Source organism: Eschrichtius robustus, chromosome 5, assembly GCF_028021215.1.
Source record: "Eschrichtius robustus isolate mEscRob2 chromosome 5, mEscRob2.pri, whole genome shotgun sequence".
Taxonomy (NCBI): domain Eukaryota; kingdom Metazoa; phylum Chordata; class Mammalia; order Artiodactyla; family Eschrichtiidae; genus Eschrichtius; species Eschrichtius robustus.
Window position 1 is genome coordinate 4502413 of NC_090828.1, and position 21216 is coordinate 4523628.

The 21216-nt window shown below is 44.0% G+C and overlaps 1 protein-coding gene across 1 annotated transcript in view; it reads left to right on the top strand.

The window, feature by feature from the left end:
* IQCA1 (IQ motif containing with AAA domain 1) overlaps nucleotides 1–21216 on the top strand; it is a 166351-nt gene that overhangs the window by 114512 nt on the left and 30623 nt on the right. The window contains exons 12-15 of the mRNA XM_068543717.1: nucleotides 2616–2683; nucleotides 6416–6498; nucleotides 13929–14036; nucleotides 18284–18483. Coding sequence (XP_068399818.1) covers nucleotides 2616–2683; nucleotides 6416–6498; nucleotides 13929–14036; nucleotides 18284–18483 — 459 coding nt within the window. The remainder of the gene's footprint in view (nucleotides 1–2615; nucleotides 2684–6415; nucleotides 6499–13928; nucleotides 14037–18283; nucleotides 18484–21216) is intronic.

The window sequence follows — 21216 nt, forward strand, 5'->3', positions numbered from 1 at the left end:
CTCCAGAAAGTAGGCATAGAGGGACCCTACCTCAACATAATAAAGTCCATATATGACAAACCCACAGCCAACATCATTCTCAATGGTGAAAAACTGAAACCATTTCCTCTAAGATCAAGAACAAGACACAGTTGCCCACTCTCACCACTGTTACTCAAAATAGTTTTGGAAGTCTTAGCCATGGCAATCAGAGAAGAAAAAGAAATAAAAGGAATCCAAATTGGAAAAAGAAGAAATAAAACTGTCACTGTTTGCAGATGACATGATACTATACATAGAGAATTCTAAAGATGCTACCAGAAAACTACTAGACCTAATCAATGAATTTGGTAGAGTAGCAGGATACAAAATTAATGCACAGAAATCTCTTGCATTCCTATACACTAATGACGAAAAATCTGAAAGAGAAATTAAGGAAACACTCCCATTTACCATTGCAACAAAAAGAATAAAATACCTAGGAATAAACCTACCTAAGGAGACAAAAGACCTGTATGCAGAAAACTATAAGACACTGATGAAACAAATTAAAGTTGATACAAACAGTTGGAGGATATACCATATTCTTGGATTGGAAGAATCAACATTGTGAAAATGACTATACTACCCAAAGGAATCTACAGATTCAATGCAATCCCTATCAAAATACCAATGGCATTTTTCCATTGGTATGAACCAAAAATTTCACAATTTGTATAGAGACATTTCTCCAAAGAAGATATACAGATTGCCAACAAACACGTGAAAGGATGCTCAACATCACTAATCATTAGAGAAATGAAAATCAAAAGTACAACAAGGTATCACCTCACACCGGTCAGAATGGCCATCATCAAAAAGTCTACAAACAATAAATGCTGGAGAGGGTGTGGAGGAAAGGGAACCCTCTTGCACTGTTGGTGGGAATGTAAATTGATGCAGCCACTATGGAGAACAGTATGGAGGTTCCTTAAAAAACTAAAAATAGAGCTACCATATGACCCAGCAATCCCACTACTGGGCATATACCCTGAGAAAACCATAATTCAAAAGGAGTCATGTACCACAATGTTCATTGCAGCTCTGTTTACAATAGCCAGGATATGGAAGCAACCTAAGTGTCCATCGACAGATGAATGGATAAAGAAAATGTGGCACATATTTACAATGGAATATTACTCAGCCATAAAAAGAAATGAAATTGAGTAATTTGTAGTGAGGTGGATGGACCTAGAGTCTGTCATACAGAGTGAAGTAAGTCAGGAAAACAAATACTGTATGCTAACACATATATATGGAATCTAAAAAAAAAAAAAAAATGGTTCTGATGAACCTAGGGGCAGGACAGGAATAAAGACACAGACGTAGAGAATGGACTTGAGGACACAGGGAGCGAGAAGGGTAAGCTGGGATGAAGTGAGAGAGTAGCATTGACATATATACACTACCAAATGTGTAATAGATAGCTAGTGGGAAGCAGCTGCATAGCACAGGGAGATCAGCTCTGTGCTTTGCAACCACCTAGAGGGGTGGGATAAGGAGGATGAGAGGGAGATGCAAGAGGGAGGGGATATAGGGATATACATATGCATATAGCTGATTCACTTTGTTATACAGCAGAAACTAACACAACACTGTAAAGCAATTATACTCCAATAAAGATGTTAAATTTGAAAAAAAAAGAGTTTATATTGTAAGATTCCATGTTTAAGAACAGGCGATGCAAATCCCCAGAGAAGTCAGAGTGGTGGTTACCTACAGACCGGAAAGCAGTGTGAGAGAGAATTCAGGAATGGTGAAAATATGTTCTGTATTTTCAACTGGGTGGTAGTTATATGGTTATATGTAAAAATTAAATGTAAAATGTTAATCAACCTGATGTGGGTATACTTTATGTACATTATGCTGCAATAAAAACAATAAATGAAAGCATGAATGAATGAATGGGGAAAGGGACATGCAAGAGTGAAAGATGATGGAGCATTAAGAAAGAACTTGGAGGGAGTCCTTTGTGATGGGGAGCAAGAGTCACCTGAGGAGGCCTGAGATAGAAGATGAGACAACAAAGGAAGAAAGGGGCCAGGCTGCGGAATTTTAACTTTATCCTGTGGGCAATGGGGAGGTACTGGTGGAGATTTTAGACAGAATAGTGCAGCGATCAGCACTGCTTTAACGGACCACATTGTGAGCACTGCCCTCCAGCCGGCACAAGGATCTGAGTGCAAAGCCCTTTGGGAACCAAAGTTGGATGGTTGCCTCACTCTTTGGGCTCCAGGTTTGGGACCTGATGCTAACAGAGGGGTGATCAGATACCAAAGAAAAGCACAGCTTGATTGCCTGTGCACTCGGCACTCTCATCCTTTGTAGTAAGCGTCCCAGGGCCCAGAAGAAGAACCAGAATGCTTGGGGCCTGCTGGGACAGTCCATGCAGGTTTCAGGGTGGCCACCTCAATGCCAGTCCCTATGTTCATGAAGTAAGTGTTGCAGCTCCGTGTACCACGATTGACTTCCCACCTCCCATTCCCCTACGCCACCAACCAAAATCAGCTTCCTTAGCTAATTTCTGGAGCTCATTTTTCTTGTTTGCACGAAGCTTGTTTTTACTAAATGGGTTTTTTTTTTCCATTTTCTTCCAGAAAAATAAAAAGGAGAAAGGCAAAAAATGGAAAGTGGGGAAGAAGGATAAAGACCCAACGGCTGACAGGTGAGGGGTGCACACTGGGGTGGGGGGCACCCCAGAAAAGAGCATAGGACGTGGCCTGAGTCCTCGGCCTGGTCTGGGAAAGGCAACCCCCCTACTGCTCTGTACACCACACCCCTTCATCCTGGAAGAGTATGGTGGGGGAAAGCACGGAGACCTCTCTGCAGTCCTGCATGCAGGCCAGCATCCTTGACTGGGGAGACGCAGTGGAGAGGGGGGGCCTGGAAGGCAGACTCAGGCCCCATCGCTTCTAAGGCCGTGTGACTTTTTTTAAGTTTTAAAATTCGTGGGGTTCTCAAGAAATTTTTTTGAGAAATAGCATCCTGCTACAGCTTTTGAGGGAATGCTGAGGCTTGCAGTCCTTGAGGGCAGAGACAGTTCAGATTACATGCCCGCCCCTGGGCCCGGCCCGCTGAGGCCCTTCCTAAATGCTCCTTGAAGGAAAGGATGAGGATTTGTCTTATTGTAAAAGGATACTTCCATTTCCTTGAGTGTCATCGGCTGAACTTTGATATTAACGAATAATTATAAATGCTCATTTTTAAGCTGAAATGGGCTTCAGTGCTTTACTATTGGAAATAAATAGGGCCTAGGTTTTCAAACATTTTCAAGGATTTAATTAAAATCCCTAGGAAGTGAATGTCAGAAATCATTTTTTTTTTAAAGATTTATTGATTGATTGATTGATTGCTATGTTGGGTCTTCGTTTCTGTGCGAGGGCTTTCTCTAGTTGCGGCGAGCGGGGGCCACTCTTCATTGCGGTGCGTGGGCCTCTCACTATCGCGGCCTCTCTTGTTGCGGAGCACAGGCTCCAGACGCGCAGGCTCAGTAGTTGTGGCTCACGGGCCCAGTCGCTCCGCGGCATGTGGGATCTTCCCAGACCAGGGCTCGAACCCGTGTCCCCTGCATTAGCAGGCAGATTCTCAATCACTGCGCCACCAGGGAAACCCTCAGAAATCATTTTGAATGTATACCTTTTTTCCCATGGGTTTGTTAATGGATAACAGGTGTTGCTCCCTGTTTGGGGTGTTCCCTTGTTCCCCTTTTGGTGCGCTGATACAGTCCCAAACTCTGCTTGAAAGAAGACCCACGAGAGAGGAAGCCGGCTTGGAACCATCCACAGGAGAAGTGGGGACCAGAGCACCCCAGAGCTGGTGCACACGCCCAGGGCCCTGGCAGGCAGCCTCTGGAGAGACACCCAGCCTTGGTGTGGGCTTTGGCTCTGGGGAGAAAAGGCTCCCAGAGGATATCGCTAGAGGGAGGAGCTGCAGGCTTCCTCACATGACGTTCCACTGTTTAGGGAGAAGTTCAAGGTCAAGAGCTTTGGCTGACCGCTACCTGGTCAGCATTCTGAGACTCAGCTGCCCAGTTCCTGGGGAGGAACCCATCTACCGATGCACCAACACTGACGCCCCCTCGGGGGGGATGTTGTAGTCCCTTCCCTGGAGGAAGGTCCAGCCCCTGCCTACCCGCAGGGCTACTGCTGTCTTTCAGTGACTTTCACATGCCACTTTTCTCCTTTGTCCTTACCTCAGTCTTTCAGGAGAAGAAGATTCTGCTAAGTGTCTTATTGAGTGACCACCCAGAGCTAAACTCAAATCTGCCAAGATGAGCTGACCACTAAGTTAAAATTATCTATTCACATTCTCTGCATTTAAATAGTCGCTTAACTGAATACAATTCTGCTTTAACAACACAGAGCACACACGTGTGGCTCATGGACCGTGTCTGTTAGTCAATGAATGTGTTCTTTGCATATGTTTCTTTACAGTTGAACTATTATAAATGAGCTACAGCAATTCTCTAGTGAAATGAAGAAAGACCAGTAGTATTTTATTCACTTTTATACCCAAAAGTGCAAAAATACCTGATCATCTTATTCCTGGAAGACTTTTCATTTTAATTTTAAAGACTCTATGTTATTCATTAAGTGGGATTCAGTAAATGGGCTAGTTCTCTGCCAAGACACTGTAAGACAACTTATGTTTCTCTCATCCAGTTAGTATAAATCTTAAATCAGTATTTTTATCATAGTTTATAAGGTGGTTTTATTTTATTTATTTACTTTTTTTTTTTTTCCCATCACAAAACTACTCAACAGTGTGCTGACAGTCAAGGTATTCAAGGGACATTTCATGCTCCCTGCCATTCACAGGGATTGTTATTTTGAGTATTGTAATGGCCTCCTGAAAAATCAATTTAAATAGACTTATCACTCTTAGCTCCCTCATCTATCTCTTCCTGGTCACTGTATGTGGCCGTGCTCAGAAAGGGACCATCTCTTCTCAGCCACTTCCTGGTTAATGATTAGGATGATCTATTATTAGTTTACAATTTGGGATTCCTCCCTGACCATTCTTGGGCATGATGCTTTTCTGTTCACTCAAGGCAGCCCCAGGCTGGTAGGTTGGCTGCCCAGACAAAAGGGGGCCTAGGGCTTTCAAACTGGCTCAGCCATATAGGTAGCCATATAAGGTAGTTTTAGAGTTGAAATTTTTTATTCTGTAGCAAGAGTTTATTTCACTGGAAAGATCCAAATATAGATCTGTGTTCCCGGAGTCTTAAGATATTTGGTTTGGATTATTTTAGAGAATCTTATTCCATTTTATGTTAATATTTTACGCATATGTTTATGTTAAACGAATATTCAAGTCAAAACACTACAGTTGATACTGCCTTGGTATAGATCAGATACTGTCATCCCAAATTCCATTACAATTAAAACTTTCTTAATTCTCAGCTGAGGGCACACTATTTTAAATATATTTGATAGAATAAAATTTCAGTCAACCAAAGACTGGAGTCATTGAATTAACATCTATCCTGATGGTATTTGGCTTGAATCTCACTGATGTTCTTGAGTCTCTTTTAATCACACTAACTTGGATCATTGAACAATCAAAGAACAGTTTAAAAATAGTTATATTTACAATTCTTATTGAACCAAAGCATCAGGCCCCTAAAAATGAAAAGGGAAAAGACAGAACATCTCGAAGGACTCTGCTGAACCGTATTTGAGCATGATCTATCTGAATTCCAGCAAGCCAAGCCCCAGTTAATTTCATTGGGAGTTTCATTCATTAAGTGGGATACTATCTCCATTTTTTTCCTCAAGTAGTATAAATTATCACTCTGCTGGCTACATGCCCAAGGCCCCCTTAGAGAAGAGGTTTTGTCATCTGTAAACACTATGGAAGAGTATAACATCCTCCTAAAAAATTATAATATTTTGTCTTTCATATTAAAATGATTTCCATTATAAGCCTTTGTTTTTTATAGATATTTCTTTTAAACTATTATGCTATGGAGTTAAAAGGAAACGTCAATTTCACGAAGGATTGATGATTTATTACAGCTTGCAGATGCTAACTGAATATATAATTATGGCCCCGTTATGTTACTATTATTGGGTAATTTCTAATTCATATTTGTGCCATCATGAAGGCTGATGAAAGGGCAGACTGCAGGAGTTATAGCTGGTCTCAGATGCCCAAAGATATAATTCTTATTAATGGGAAACATCAGGTATACCCATGGACGAGTGCAAGTATTGTTTTTAAAAAGCCTAATTTATCCCCAAATTGTAGTAACGCTTCAAAAATCAATTTATTGGCATACATTCAAATGTACTTTGAATGAGATCTGGTTAAAGTTCTCTGAGTATGTGATGATTAACATCAGTACTGCGGATTTGATGTGTTTGCTCACAGAATAGATGGTCTGCTTTATCCCCAGGACCATCGAATCTCTGTATAAGGAACTAGTGGAAGAAGGCTTACTGATCCAGGCTCTGAAAGTCAACCTCTCTGATTACATTGGTAAAGTACACAGAGAATAATGCATGTATGTGTCACATATGTATGTCACCCCTTGGGTTTTTGAGGACCCAACAGCTGGAAGTATGTTTCGTCTGTGCTTTTGTCCAACCTAAAATCTGGCCCTTAGTGGCTTGCAGTAAATGTTTGTTGGATTGAATTGATTTGAGTTCATTCTGTGCTGTGACCTAATGGGTCCAGCTCTCTCCCCTAATGTGGTAGAAGCAGGTTTCCAAACCTACTAGCAAGGTTCCCGGAGGCATTCTTTGTGGCTTAAGCTGAATTGAGGAAATGAGGAATTGTTCATGCGCTCTGGTTATCAAAATGCCCTAGGGGGCAGCCCCTGGTACTTCCAACACAGAGTCCTCACAGGAGAAATTCCTTCCAGAATTCCATCTAGGGGCCACCACAGGAGTAGTTGGGAGGAAAAAGAGGGCACATTTGCTATCACCATCTTCAGCTAATGTTTTTCTCTTAATTTTTAAAAAATACCATGAGGATCTGAAAACATTTAAAGCTTAAAATTCTTGATACTCCTACCACCCTAATGCAGATATCATTTTCACTTTCATACATCTACAGTCAACTGAGGACATTCGCCTATGTAACCACGAAAAGATAATCACACTCAGAAAATTCAACATTAATGTCGTACTGTTTCCACTAGGTAATATCTAGTTAATAATCAATTTTCCCGATAGTCCTAATAAATAACGTCCTTTGTAACTGTTCGTCTTTCTCAATCCCAAATGCAGTCAGGGATCACGGATGTGATGGTCATATCTTCTTCGTCCCCTTTCATTCCTTTAATCAGCACCAATTTACAGGCTTTTCCAGTCCTTCACAACATTGACATTTTTAAAGAGTCTGAGCTGTTTTACAGACTCTCCTTCAACTGAATTGGTTTGATGGTTTGATGGTTTCCTCCTGACTTGATTCATGTTAAACATTTTTGACAGGAAAACTACAGGTAATATCGTGTCCTTCTCAGTCTTTCACATTGAGGGCACAAAAATGACGCTTTGTCCCATCACTAGTGATGTTAAGTTTAATCACTGGCGAAGGTGCTGTTCCACAGATTTCTCCATTGTAAAGCTCCATTTTCCCCTTTGTAATCAATGAATAATCTGTGGGGGATAGTTTGAGGCTCTGGAGATTCTGTTCCCAACCATCTTAAAGGTTTAGGCATCCGCCGATGACTTCTGCCTGCATCAATTTTTGCTATGGTGGTTGTAAAGTGGGAATATTCTATTTCTGTCTCCTCTTCCAGCAGGTACCATCGTTCTGGAGAGATTTCCCTCCCACCCTCCTTTTAAAATTGTTTTGGTATTAGAGTAGACACATGGATTCTCTCTTTTTAAAATTGTATTATAACCCATTTCCGAGTTATTCATTCCAGTGTTTACACTGACCCAGTTTTGGCCTGCAGGAGCAAAAAGGCTGATATTTTCCTTGGATCAAAAAATGATCACTTTAATCCCTTTGAAATAAAGCCACATTTCCCTCTCAGGGGCTTGGAGGAGCATATTTCCTAATGGTGTAAGATTTTACCAGAAAATGTACTGGAATATCTGTTGGGTTTCTGTTTATTTTATGTTTCTTATTCAAGTACTGCAGGGTTTTCTCCTGGATTGCCTTGATTATGTTCTGTTAATTCTGTTCATATGAAAAAATAACACTTTTAGCAGAACCCTACCTCTTTACTTACGATTGGGATCTCTGAGTGCTGTCTCTCTCCTTGTCTGGTTTCTTCCTTCATATCATGTCTTTTTTGCTTATCACTGAATTCCTAGTTTTTAGTACAGTGCCTAGCACATGGTAGAGTCTCAGAGAATTAACGGACATATTTCTCATCTTCTTACTAATTTCTTATCCATCTTGGACTTCCTCACTGATCTCTTTGTCAGTTTCCAGGCAGCATCTTGAAGATGCTTAAGGTCAAAGCAAATGAATCAACCTCTTAAGAGTGACCTCAAATGTAAATGACCCAGTCTAGCAAAATCAGTCAAATCGCCACAAGGATTGGCTCCCTTTGATCTTTTCCACGTTTGTCTTCTTTTTCCCGGTTAAGATCCTTAGCTTGAAAAGATAGCAGTGGATCTTCCCAGATCCCCACATAAAAATAGACAAAGCAACTAGATGGCGAAAGCAAACACCTGTGGACAACATTAACACAAAAACGAAATAACCAAGTTTCCCCTCAAAGCCCAAAGTGCAAGCCACTGGAACAAAAGAACCCCAAAATAGCCAGCAAGCACTCACTGGAAAGCACAGCAGACCAGGGTAGTAACTGCAGCTGGAATTGGGAGGGGTTTGCCCACTTCAACAGCAGGTGTGTGAAAATGGGTAGAATCAGAAAGTATGAACGGGCGAGAACAGTCCAATCTCTGGATGCTCTTGAAATTGACCCTTCCAAGACACGGCCTTATACTGAGAAGAAACTCTTGGGAGTAGAATCACAATTGAATAGGAACAACAGAGATGAGGGAGAGAAAAGGTCCCGAATAAATTGGGGGAGGGGAACAGGACAAGGACATCTCAAAAAGCAAGCCACCATACTAATAACATATATGAAAACAACAGAAGAGGGGACTCTATGAAATTTAAAAAGCTACCCTGACCCAAGCTATCTTCTAAACATATAGGAATATTAACTCATATAAATTCAAGCAATGGAAAATGTCAAGGTCAAAGCCCATGCCAGATGTCTATTAAAAAAGAAAGAATAAGGAGCAAAGTATCATCACAAAAAGACATGCCCACAAAGCAGACATAACTGGAACCTACTCTTTCAAACCAAGCTAATATACATTAAGAAAATTTTAGAAGATATGTAAGAACACATAAAATGGAATTAGAAAAGTGCAGAAATGAGTTACACAAAATTCCAGGAATATTTTAAATAAAGGAGAAAAATCGTTTTAGGACAAAACTAAATTACAATGAATACAAGAATGAATAAAGTCCACAAACCATGCTTTAAGAGAAATGAAATGTGAAAGACAGAAATTTTTTTAAAATACAACTAGAAATGAACAAAATTAAAAGGTTTCAAAAGAAAGTAACAAGTACTAAAGGTAGGCAAAGAAAATTCACATAGGCAGGCAAAGATAATACACATCCCTGAAGAAGAAAACCAAAGGCAAGGAACAGAACAAATACTAAGAATTTTTATTCATGAAAAATTTCCTAAAACAGAAATGCAAACCGCATAATGAATGATCACACTTTGTATGTGAGAATATCAACTCCAACTGACCAACACCAAGATGTATTCTAATAAAAGTACCAGACCTTAAAGTAAAGGGGAAAAAGAAACCTTGGGGCATTACCCCTCCTCCTTTTCTAGCTGGCCCAAAGCTGGACAAGCAGGGCAGGGTGGGTGTTGGCTGTGCCTCAGCAACTGCCCCTGCAGGCGGGGACAGAGCACAAACCCTCAGACTCAGAACGTGGTCTCATGGTTTGGACATTCTCCACAGCCCAGGAACCCTGTATTCACAGCCAGCCCGGCTCAGCAGTGCCGGGACACGAGTTGTCTGGGGGGCTTCCACTCTTTTCTAAACACCACTCAAATCCAAATATGCACTAGGATCACAGCAGATAGGGCTGAAAGAGACTTGGAAGGCAGGAAACTCAAGTTAGAAATGTCTGGTTCCCCCAAGGCCCAGCCTCCAACTCCCCCCACCCTCAGTTCCTTGCTCTGTCCCTGCGCACCTGCCCAGCTCGGAGCACTGACCCTGTGCCCAGGAACCAGCTCCCGCCATAAGCTTGGGTATGCAAGAAATAGCACATTTCCTTATTCATTAAATAACCATAACTTAGCATCACGAGGGCTAAACTGCCAAGGTTATTCAAATTCAATCCTTCTTACAAGCCTCCACCCCTGCCCCCAGGTACCATCAAGGTCCCCGATTCCCAAATGGTGCCCGGAGGTTGGGGAGAGATTCTGGGCACAGGTGCCCTCCAAGACCCCTTGGTGCCTGCAGGGGCCACTCATGCCTGCCTGGGGCCCTCTCTCAGCGAGGGGCTCTCTGCCCTGCTCCCTCGTCCTCTGTGCCACCAGGACACAGGGCTGATGCCCACTGACCAGAGACCCACTGACCAGCTGTCCCGCCCAGGCTGGGAATGTCTCCTCCCTCCTGCCTCTGAAGCTCCCATCCTCTCGGCTGCTGGTCCTTTCTGTAATCTTTCTGTGCCTCAGTTTCCACAATTATGAGGCTAATAACAGCAATGGCCTCACTAAATTGCTGTGACAATTTAATGAGTGAGGAAATGGAGCCCTCGAGGGCGTGCTGGCACAGAGCTAGCTAGCTGTCTGCCTGTGTTGCTGCGGTGGTGATCTCACCTATCCTTCCGCGGGCTCAGGGTTTGCCAGCCAGAGGGCTTGTGACTTCCTGGTGCCTCCGTGCCCCTCCCTCCCTGTGCACATCGCAGAAACATGAGGCACCTAGGTCGGCCACTGCTCAAGGGGAAAATACAGAGGGAACAAACACAGCCAATACTCCCCTAAATTACCTGGCCCTGCCTATGGTTCTGGAGCTGCTGCGTTCGGTGGGAACATTGACACCCAGGCCAGGGCTGGTGCTTCTCACTTTCTCCTTGGCATCCAGGGCCTGTCCTAAGAACAAGAAGATTCAACGGGTTCCCCAAAATCCCACCTTAGAAGACTTGACTTAGACATTACATGTGAAAAACATCGGAAGCTTCGGAATACCTGGGCCCCAGGGTGCATAATCTTGGCAGAGCTGTTGCAACAGAAAGTTAACCTGAGAAGTCTCTCTGTCGACCTCATTCTGGAAGCTGGTAGCCTGCATCCAACATAAATTTTTATTGTATAAACAATTCAGGAACCTGGATTGTAACCACGTAGCATGCGTCACCGTGCTCTTCATCATCAGAAGATGTTCTGTGCAGCCCTGGCAGTGCCCGGGGCAGAGCTGGCATGTCCTGGTGCAGGTGGGAGGCCCCAAGTCCTACGAGCATCGTCTGCTGACTTGAGGCCTCCTGTGTTCTCTCACTCCTTTTCTTTGAGTAACTTTTTTAAGAGGCTGTTATTTTTTATCAATTGTTCTGTTCTTTATTCTCTTTTCAATGCTATGTGGGGTACAATGGAAATGTTAGAAGCTGATTTCACCTTGATTTCTCAAATATTTTTTATTTCTCCTTATTTTTTAAGTGTGCGTGTATGTTCCTATTCTCTACAATTAGTTCCTCCTTCTGTGTTCATTTGCTAGGGCTGCTGTAACAAGTACCACAGTAGGGCAGCTTAAACAGCAGAAAATTACTCTCTCCCAGTTCTGGAGGCCAGAAGTCCAACGCCACGGTGTCAGCAGTGTTGGTTCCTTCTGGAGGCTCTGAGAAGGAATCTTTTGGCTGTAGCCTCAGAGCCCCTTCAAGCCCCCACCTCTGTCCTGCTCCCTGGACCTGTCAGTCCCTCCCCTGCCAGGATGGTGAGCTGCCCTGGGGCTCACGTGGCCTAAACTGACCTCTTCCTCTCACCCCTCGTCTTGTCCATCCCTCGGTGGTTTGCTGGCAGTCGTTGGCGATCCTTGGCTTCTGCTGTATCGCCCCATCTCTGCCTTCATCCTCACGTGACCTCCTCCCTGTGTGTGTGTCTGTGTCCAAACTCCCCCTTTTTATAAAGGACACCAGTCATATTGGATTAGGACCCACCCTAATAACCTCAGTTTAATTAATTACGTCTGCAATGATCCTATTTCCAAATAAGGTCACATTCTGAGATACTGGAGGTTAGGCTTTGACATACGGATTTTTAAGGGGACACAATCCTACCCATAACACAGTCCTGTTTCTTTTCCCGCTGTTGTCCTAGGTTTCCTTGCCCTTTTTCATGCTTTCTATCTCCAACACCTCTTCATCTGCTGTTTCCTTCTTCCCTCGCTCGTGGAAGACCTGGTGTCTGTGCAGGGAATCCTGAAGTCTCTAAATTCTGAATGAGTCCATGGGAAGGGCTTATGGCTTCCATGCTGGGCAATAGCAAAACGTAGTAACACACTTTCAGAATGAGTCTCCTCACTTGGCAAAGGGTCGTTCCTTCTATCAGAACCAACACCCACCAGTTCAACTTCCTTTGTCTAAGTAGGGGCTAGAAAATATGGCGCATTTGGGTATTAACTTGGATTTACTTAAGCAGGAAAATGGGGTCACTTTTATGCCCCCCCTAATGTCATGTTTACAGCAATAAGTGCTGGATTTAACGGTGGCTGCAGGATCCCTTCCTGCTCTAGTGAAGGCGAAATGAACCGCTCTTCTATTTATTACCTGCTCATTAAAAAGCGTGCAGATCGGAAGCCATAATAGACGCTTTCATTATAACTCATTTCCCTCACCAAGACCATTGCCCTTGCCAAGGACTTTTTTTCATGCGGAGGCTTTGAAAGGCTGTGGCCCACAACAAAACAGCAATCATTATCTGGATTTTAACTCTCATTTCCTTAGCATTTGAAAATGCTTTAAAGCCCTTGATATTTTCAGGATTTCATAGACACCTACATGTATTTCTTCAGTGTTTTCATACACACATAAAGACATTTGTTGTACATATATAACATTGAAAGCTCTGCAAGATCCGTACATGTTATGAAAAGAAAAAGTCAGGAAAAAAAACATCAAGAGATTGTGATTCGTTTTTCGAATATTTTTCCTTCAGATTCAGGTACAGATCAAGAGAGAATCACATGAGCATGTAAAAGTCCATCCTCATGACAAATGAAGGCAGCAAAACTAATTTTCGTGGTGACCTTATCTAAATTAGTTAGAAAATAACACTTCAGATTTATGACTAGTTACAATTAAGCTCTTTGATGCCTTCTAATTAAACCTGTAAAGATTTATTTCGATATTATTCCTTTGGTAATCCTTTAAAAATGATAAAAATGTTAATGAATATCACCCTCAAAAGGAGATATTTCTATTTATCCTAAATTAGACTCAGATCCTACCTTTCAAATGATTGCATTTCAGGTTCAGATTTACACGGCTTCAATACAAATTTCACATCCACCTTAAGTAAGTTATTTTTAAAGTCTGAGCAAATGTTAGACATAATCTCTTGGAATAGAAATTAAACCAAACCTGCCATATTTTAGTTTACTTTGTATGTTCTTCATTTTAGAACTTTGCTCTTCACATATTCAACATCCGAAGGTTATTTTTTAAAATACTAGGAGGTTAGTATCATACTCAACATAATTCCCAGTTATTGTAGCGAGTATAGAAATGTTTTTGTGGCTGGACAGTTTTTCTTCAAGCCTTTATCTGAGAAGTTCTTTATAATGACTCTCCATAATATGATTGTATTTGCTCAGAAATGTTCAATTTGTATCCTATGTTAATTTTGCAAGTGTCCAAATTATGCAACTCAGAGTAGCGTAGTTTCCCATTCATTTGTCCTCTATTTTTTTTCTCCCCAGGTGAGTACAGCTACTTGGGGACTACTCTTCGCCAGGTGTCCACAGAACCCATGCCTTCCCTCCTGGATGTCCGACAGCTAATCACCCTGTACGGGATCCTGCCACTAGGTAAGGACTCCACTTGCCCCGTTGTGACTTTGCTAGAAGCAGGCGTGTGTGCTCGTGTCTTCCTGGTCGTCATCAGTGTGCATTGCGGCTTACCTCTTCTATTGAGAATTGTGAGTGAGGGTCGTTCTGCTGGGCTAGAGCATCCTGGAGCACAGAAGGGTACCGCCCGGGAAGCACATCTGTAGCGCCTTTGAATGTCTGGTTAGCATTTTGAAGGTCCTGGAAGCTGTCATCTGGAGAGGTGATAACCGAGGCAGGCACCTGCGATTCAAAGTGACCAAATTAGGACTTCCCCGGTGGCGCAGTGGTTGAGAATCTGCCTGCCAACGCAGGGGACACGGGTTCGAGCCCTGGTCTGGGAAGATCCCACATGCCGCGGAGCAACTGGGCCCGTGAGCCACAACTACCGAGCCTGCGCGTCTGGAGCCTGTGCTCCGCAACGAGAGAGGCCGCGATAGTGAGAGGCCCGTGCACCGCGATGAAGAGTGGCCCCCACTTGCCGCAACTAGAGAAAGCCCTCGCACAGAAACGAAGACCCGACACAGCCAAAAATAAATAATAAATAAATAATAAATAAATTTTTTTAAAAAAACAAAAAAACAAAGTGACCAAATTAGACAAAGGCTGAGGTTAAGCTCACCTGTTACACCCAGGCTCTGTCACTGGGTCCTTAACAGAGCCGGCCCTTCAGGAGTCAGTGAAAGTGTATTTCTTGGATCTAAAGAATCAAGGTTCTGCCAGTTTCCACGGAGATTCAATCATGGTTGTTCAGACAGACGGACCAGAGTCTGCAGGAAAGTCGGGGCTCTCGGTAACAGATACCTGCCCCTCTCGTTCACTTTTATTTATGTTTTCATGACTGCGTCACCTAGGGCAGGGGCAGGAACTCCAGCCAGGCCATGCTCTGATGACCATTCTGAACTAGAAATCGCATTTTGTTTGTTTAATTTGCTTTAAAGTGAGATGGGAGTCGTTTGGACACTTCTCATCTTATTCCACGTTGACTTAAATAAGAACTTAAACCTATTGGCAAGGAATATTTCATTCTTCTTTCAACTTCATGTCAGAAGCAGTCCATAGAATAGGGGTCAACATAAATAAAATACATATATAACACAAATATATAATACTTGGGGATCAACATAATTTGGGGTCAACAAAATCAATATACAATATTTAACGGGGTCCGTGTAAATAAAATAAACTGATTAGCCCTCAAACTTCATCACAGAGTGATGGAAGGCAGTAGAGCCGAGAACATCAAGAGGTGTCAAGATTTTAAGGGAACTCCTCACAAGTGAGCGTGTGGTGTGTCTGCATCCTCCGCTGGCAGATACAAGGTGATGGGTGTCGTCTCCAAGCTGACTTGAGGGTTCTGGAAGAAGCGTGCCCGGGAGGCATCCCACCTGGACCCTCCTTTTGTCAATAAGAAACCTGAAGTCTCCCTGGTGGCTGACGTCCCCAGGCCCCGGAGGCAGCGGGGCGTTTGTTCTCATGACCTGTTCACGAGTTTGCACTGTACAAACAAGTCAGACAGAGAAGTTCGCTCACACGGCAGCCTGCCAGGGCTTCGTCAGAATTTCATACATCTAAACTGGTATCCGGTCACAAAAGGGAATGCGTTTGTTGGTCTGATTATTCAGGTTGCCACTGCCAGGACCTGCCAAGGCGGCCACTTGGAAGAGGGCACACACCGCAAGGCCACTGCCCACCCTGCCCGGCAGCAAAGCTCCCACCGGCCTCCAGGGTTCCAGGAGCCTCGGCCAGGACTCCCAGGACGAGGTGTGAACTTTCAAAGCAGTAAGGGCGGTAAGGGAATGCCCAGGAAGCATCTGGTCAGCATTCACCCGCTCACTGTCCCCCGCCCCGGAAATATCACTGTCCCCGCAGCGTAGAGGGAGAGCGGGAGGGGAGGGGGGAGGGCGCTCATGCAGCAGATGCGTTTTATGTGCGGTTTCATCGCCCAGCAGAGGTGGCCATTGAGCAGCCCTCACGGATGAGTAAGCCTTTCCATGATGTTGAGGAACTTTCTCCAAGTCCGGGGTCAGAAGGGGCAGAGCTGGGCTTAGGACACGGAACACTGGCTTCCTTGTGACTCTTTAATCCTCCGAAAGTTGAAAAGGGTGAATGCACAAAAGCCTGGAAATTTCCTCTGTCTCTTAGCAATTCTAGGCAATTTTTAAAACTGCCCTTGAAAGGCGAGATGAGCAGCTAGAGCCATGGACGCCATGGCAGATTTGTCCCCAGCGACTCCGCGGCCCCTCCCTGCCCTGCCGTCTGATGAGCTCTCCAGAGGCCAGCGAGGCCCCGGTGCAGAGGCCTTTCTGGACCCACCCTCTCCCCCTCTGCACGACGCTGGTGACCACCCCCTTCCTTCTGGAAAGTCACATCCCTGGGGTAGATGACGTGTCTGGGCCTCCCCCCGCCTGTGCCCCTTCCCTCCTGCTGCCCCTCCCCCAGTTCTGTCCTCAGCGCTGTTCTCCCCTCCCTCCACCCCTTCCGGAACTTTCCTGGCCCCCAGGCTTCGGCCACCACTCTAACCCTCATCATCTTCCAGGGACCCCGACAGCTGGTACCACTCTCCGCCCCACCCCCTTGCTGACCCCAGCTACCTCGCCAACCAGAATCATCTGCCCCCACCCCCCAGGACCTGACCTTCTGCTCCAGGCTGTGGTCACTGCGTCCCCCTACTTGTGTCCTTCTCAGACGCCCCCTTCCACTCTGCCCGTTCTTCACCGGCCAGCTCAGACGCAGCCCCTCTCTCTGAAGTCTGGCCTGACTCACCCCCATGCACCCACCTCATCCCCCCAGTGGGAAGTCCTTTCTTCCCTGAATCTCTGTCTCTCTCACGGATCTTAGCACGGATCTTTTCCTCCCCTTCTAGTTACTTCTCAAGTTTAGCTCCCCCCGGCCATAAACTCTTTACAGCAAATCCTGTCTCTACCACATGCGCATCCCCAGTGGCCCCCAGCCGAGGCCACAGATGGAGCCCTCAGTATCCGGGTGATGAACGGGAGACGGGAAGAATGGCGTCTCTCTGCTGTCGTGGAAAATGAGTTCTGCTTCACCATAACACATTGCCATTTCCCACGCTAACCACAATGGAAGCGTGCCCGTTTAGCTTCATTTTAAAGAGAACTTGCTCAAAACTACTTTCCAAGTTTTTGCGGAGTGTAGTCGGTAACTATAAAAATTGTTCCTAATGATTAGATAAATTCCCTAAGTCTTGTCAATCACACAAGAAAAAAGAAAGAGAAGCACAATAATAATTACAATGTTGATTTGTTTACAGCTGATCCAGAAGAGCCCAGCAGTTGACCAAAAGCAAATTAGTGCGATAGCCGATGTTCCAATCACAGCCTTCTACAGGATTTCATTCTGTTCACTCTCTAATTACTTAGTGCCGACGTGTGCTCTGCTCGTGTTCAGGATGATGGAAGAAATCAAGCCCGAGTTCCAATCTGGGCTCGCAGGAGATGGGCGATGAGGTTGAGAGCACAGGGCAGGGACCTCTGAGGGACCTAATAATTCACGTCCTTTATTATCAAGGGTCAGGTTGACTCTGCCCCTACCGACAGACTAGAAACCAGGACAGACGAAACCAACAGGGACCTACTGCGTAGCACAGGGAACTCTGTTCAATATTCTATAATAACGTATACGAGAAAAGAACTTGGAAAAGAATAGGTACGTGTATATGTGTAACTGAATCACTTTGTTGTATGCCTGAAACCAACACAACATGGTTAATCAACTATACTCCAATATAAAGTAAAAATTAAGAAAAAAAAGCCAGGCTACTGCTGCCTGGATCTCGTTTTTTCCCCCTTTTCCCCCGCATCTTCCCGTGCATCACACATTCGTCTTCCCGAGCCTTCAAAGGCTGTAGTGCTGCTGAGAAGCAGAGAAACCCCCAGCCCCTTCCCCCAAAATGCCAGAGGTTAGTTACTGCAGGAATGTTCTCTAAAATTATGAGTGTGGGGGCAATGCTGGGGTGAGGGGTGAGAGAGAAGCAATGTATTGAATGCCCAAGGAGACCTGACAGCTCCACCTTGACATACAAATCAAAGGTGTCACGGAGCTGGCTGAGACAGGAGGCGTGCCCCTGGTGAGAAATGCCTTCCACGCATCCATCACTGTTGCCGAGACTGGGGTCATGCCACGGAGTCATGGCCTTGAGGAGTCCCCGTCTAAGAACCACTTATTTTCTTGGCGGGATCTTAGAGCCTCTGCCTCTGCCTTTTTAGGTTCTGAAGCAGTGCATGAGAAAGCTCCTTCGGTGAAATCTCTGCTCTTGGCTGGTCCGTCTGGGGTGGGGAAGAAGTTGCTGGTCCACGCCATCTGTACCGAAACGGGAGCCAACCTCTTCAACTTGTCCGCAGCTAACATTGCCGGGAAATACCCGGGCAAAAGTGGCCTCCAGATGATGCTACACGTCATCCTCAAGGTATCTGTCCCATTTCTTGATCTCCGGTTCTCGTCCTTCTTTCAAATTGCATTTTCAAATGCTGCCGTTAATCTCCTTAAGCCAGCTAGCACAGACCCTCACAGATCATTTCCTTAGGCAGACATGCACATCCCTCTTAAACTTCCCCATTGCATCCTCCTGTAAATTACTTTATTATTGCACCTGGCTGAGCGTCCAACAACCAGACACAGCTTCTCTCTTTGCGTAAACGCCCTCCTGTGCCATTCACATCAGCCTCCTTCTGCCACAGGAGTCCTTCCTGCAGTGTTCACAGGTCTCGTTAGAAATTCAATCCTTTTCCAGCCCACCTCCCTCCAATAATGGCATCAGATATTTGCATTTGGGGGTATTTTTTTTCTCACGTGGCATAAATTGAAGTCAGCTTCTCACACGGGAAATAAAGGAGGAAACCACAGGAAGCTAAGCTGACCACAGTAGTGTAGATATTCAGTTACATCCCAGTGCCAGAGGATGCCACGTCCTCGAAGGTGCATACACAGCCCAGCACTGTGATCTTAGATAAGCTCTTCACCTCCCTGGGTCTCTGTTTTATCGTCACTGAAATGAAGGAGTCAAACCAAATGATACTGTCAGCCCTAAAAGCAATGATTCTCTGATATAGTTTAGATGTAGATGATGATGGTGATGGATGATAATGAAGATACATCGATGAATGGATGGATGGGTAGTTAGATGATAGATAATAGATAGATGGATAGATAGAGACACAATATACAGATGTACACTTGAGGATTACCAAGTTTTAGAGCATTCTGATACTCAGTATTTATATTTGATATTAAAACTTCACAGGATTTCATTTTCATTTGTTTGAGTCCCTCAGGGTTGTCCTTAGGCTGTTCAGTTCATTTTGCTAGCATGCCCGATAAGCCAGCTTTTACTATATCAAAATGTACACAGAGCAAGGACTGTCCGGTACCTGGGGCTAGATGTTAGCTCTGCATCTGCTTTCAGGGGAGATGGTTACACACGAGCATCCGCTCATAGAAATGGTTCCTTTTCCATCTCCTCCTAACAGCCCCAGGGAGGAAGTGATGGCAGCGGGGTTTCCTCTTCCAGCCACATGGACCCCACGCTGCGCAAGTTAGGACATCCCCCCCTACTTTCGTCCCTTGCTTGTCCTGAAGGAATCCATGGAGAGAGAAGTTGGAGGAGCTGGGAGGCGAAAAGAAGAAGGAGGGTGGGGAATAAAGAGCGGAGCATTAAGCTATTTAATAGAGCGCCTCATACACGCTAAGTGCTCCACGTCTTGTGTCATTGTATTTAATCTTCACAGCAGCCCAGTGAAGAGTTCATTCTCATCCCCATTTTACAGATAAAGAAACTGGGGCTCTGAGAGGTTAAGTAACTTGCCCAAGGCCACCGAGATCAAGTGGCTGAGCAGGGTCCAAACCTAGACCCTTCTCTTCCTGACCCTCCTGCACTATTTTTATTAAGGTAACATTTATATACAGTGACATGCACAGATCTGAAATATGCATTTTAAGTGTGAGCTTTGAAGAAACGGATACAGCTGTGTCACCACCATCTTCATGTGCTTTTTGGTCCTTGTATAACTTCTTTTTTGAAATGTCTGTTCAAGTCATTTGCCTACTTTTCACTGGACTGCTGGTCTTGAGATTTGGAAGAGTTCTTTATATATTCTGGTTACAAGTTCTTTGTGGGACACATATATTGCAAATGTTTCCTCTCATTCTGTGACTTGCTTTTTCATTTTCTAATTTTTTTGTTGTTTACTTGTCCTATCAATTACTGAGAGGGGGTATTAAAGCCTCCAACTATGATTGTGAAATTCTTTATTTCTCCTTTTAGTTCTGTTGGGTTTTGCCTCGCATATGCTGAAGCTCTGGTATGCATGAGATGTATCCACACTTAGGATGTTATGTCTTCCTGATGGGTTATTTTATCATTATGAAATGTCCCCTTTTGTCTCTAATAATACTCCCTATCTTGAAGTCTACCCAGTCTGATATTAATGGTGCCACACCAGCTTTCTTTATACTCTTTTATTTTCAATGTCTTTATAGTTAAAATGCCTTTTTGTGGATAGCACATACTTGAGTCTTGCTTTCTTATCCAATCTGACAATATCTACCATTGAATTGGAGTGTTTGCTCCCTTTACAATTATTCACATGGTTGAGTTAGGTCTCCCATTTTGCTGTGTGTTCTCCATTTGTCCCATTTCTTTTTTATTCTTCCGTTTCTCCTTCTTTTGGGTAAACTCAGTACTTTTTATTACTTTATTTGAATTCCTCTATTGTCTTTTTAGCAATGACTCATTTTTCAGTGATTGCTCTACGAATTACAATAGTCATTTTTAACTTAACACAGTCTACATAGTATTAATATTGTACTATTTTCCTTAAAATGTGAGAATCTTACAATATAATCCATTTATTATCCCTTGTCCTTTATGATTTTGTCATACATTTTACATCTAGAAATGTTGTCAGCAACACAATAGAGTGTTATTATTTTTGCATTGAATAGTCCTTTGTCTTTTAAAGAAATTCAGCAGAAAAGTTTAATATTTCACACTTACCCACACATTTACCATTTTCAGTGCTCTTCATTCCTTTCTGCCAATCCAGGTTTCCATTTGGTGTCATTTCCCTTTCAGCTGCAGAACTTCCTTTACATTTCTTTTAGTGCAGGTCTGCTGGCAACAGATTTTCTCAGCTTTCATTTT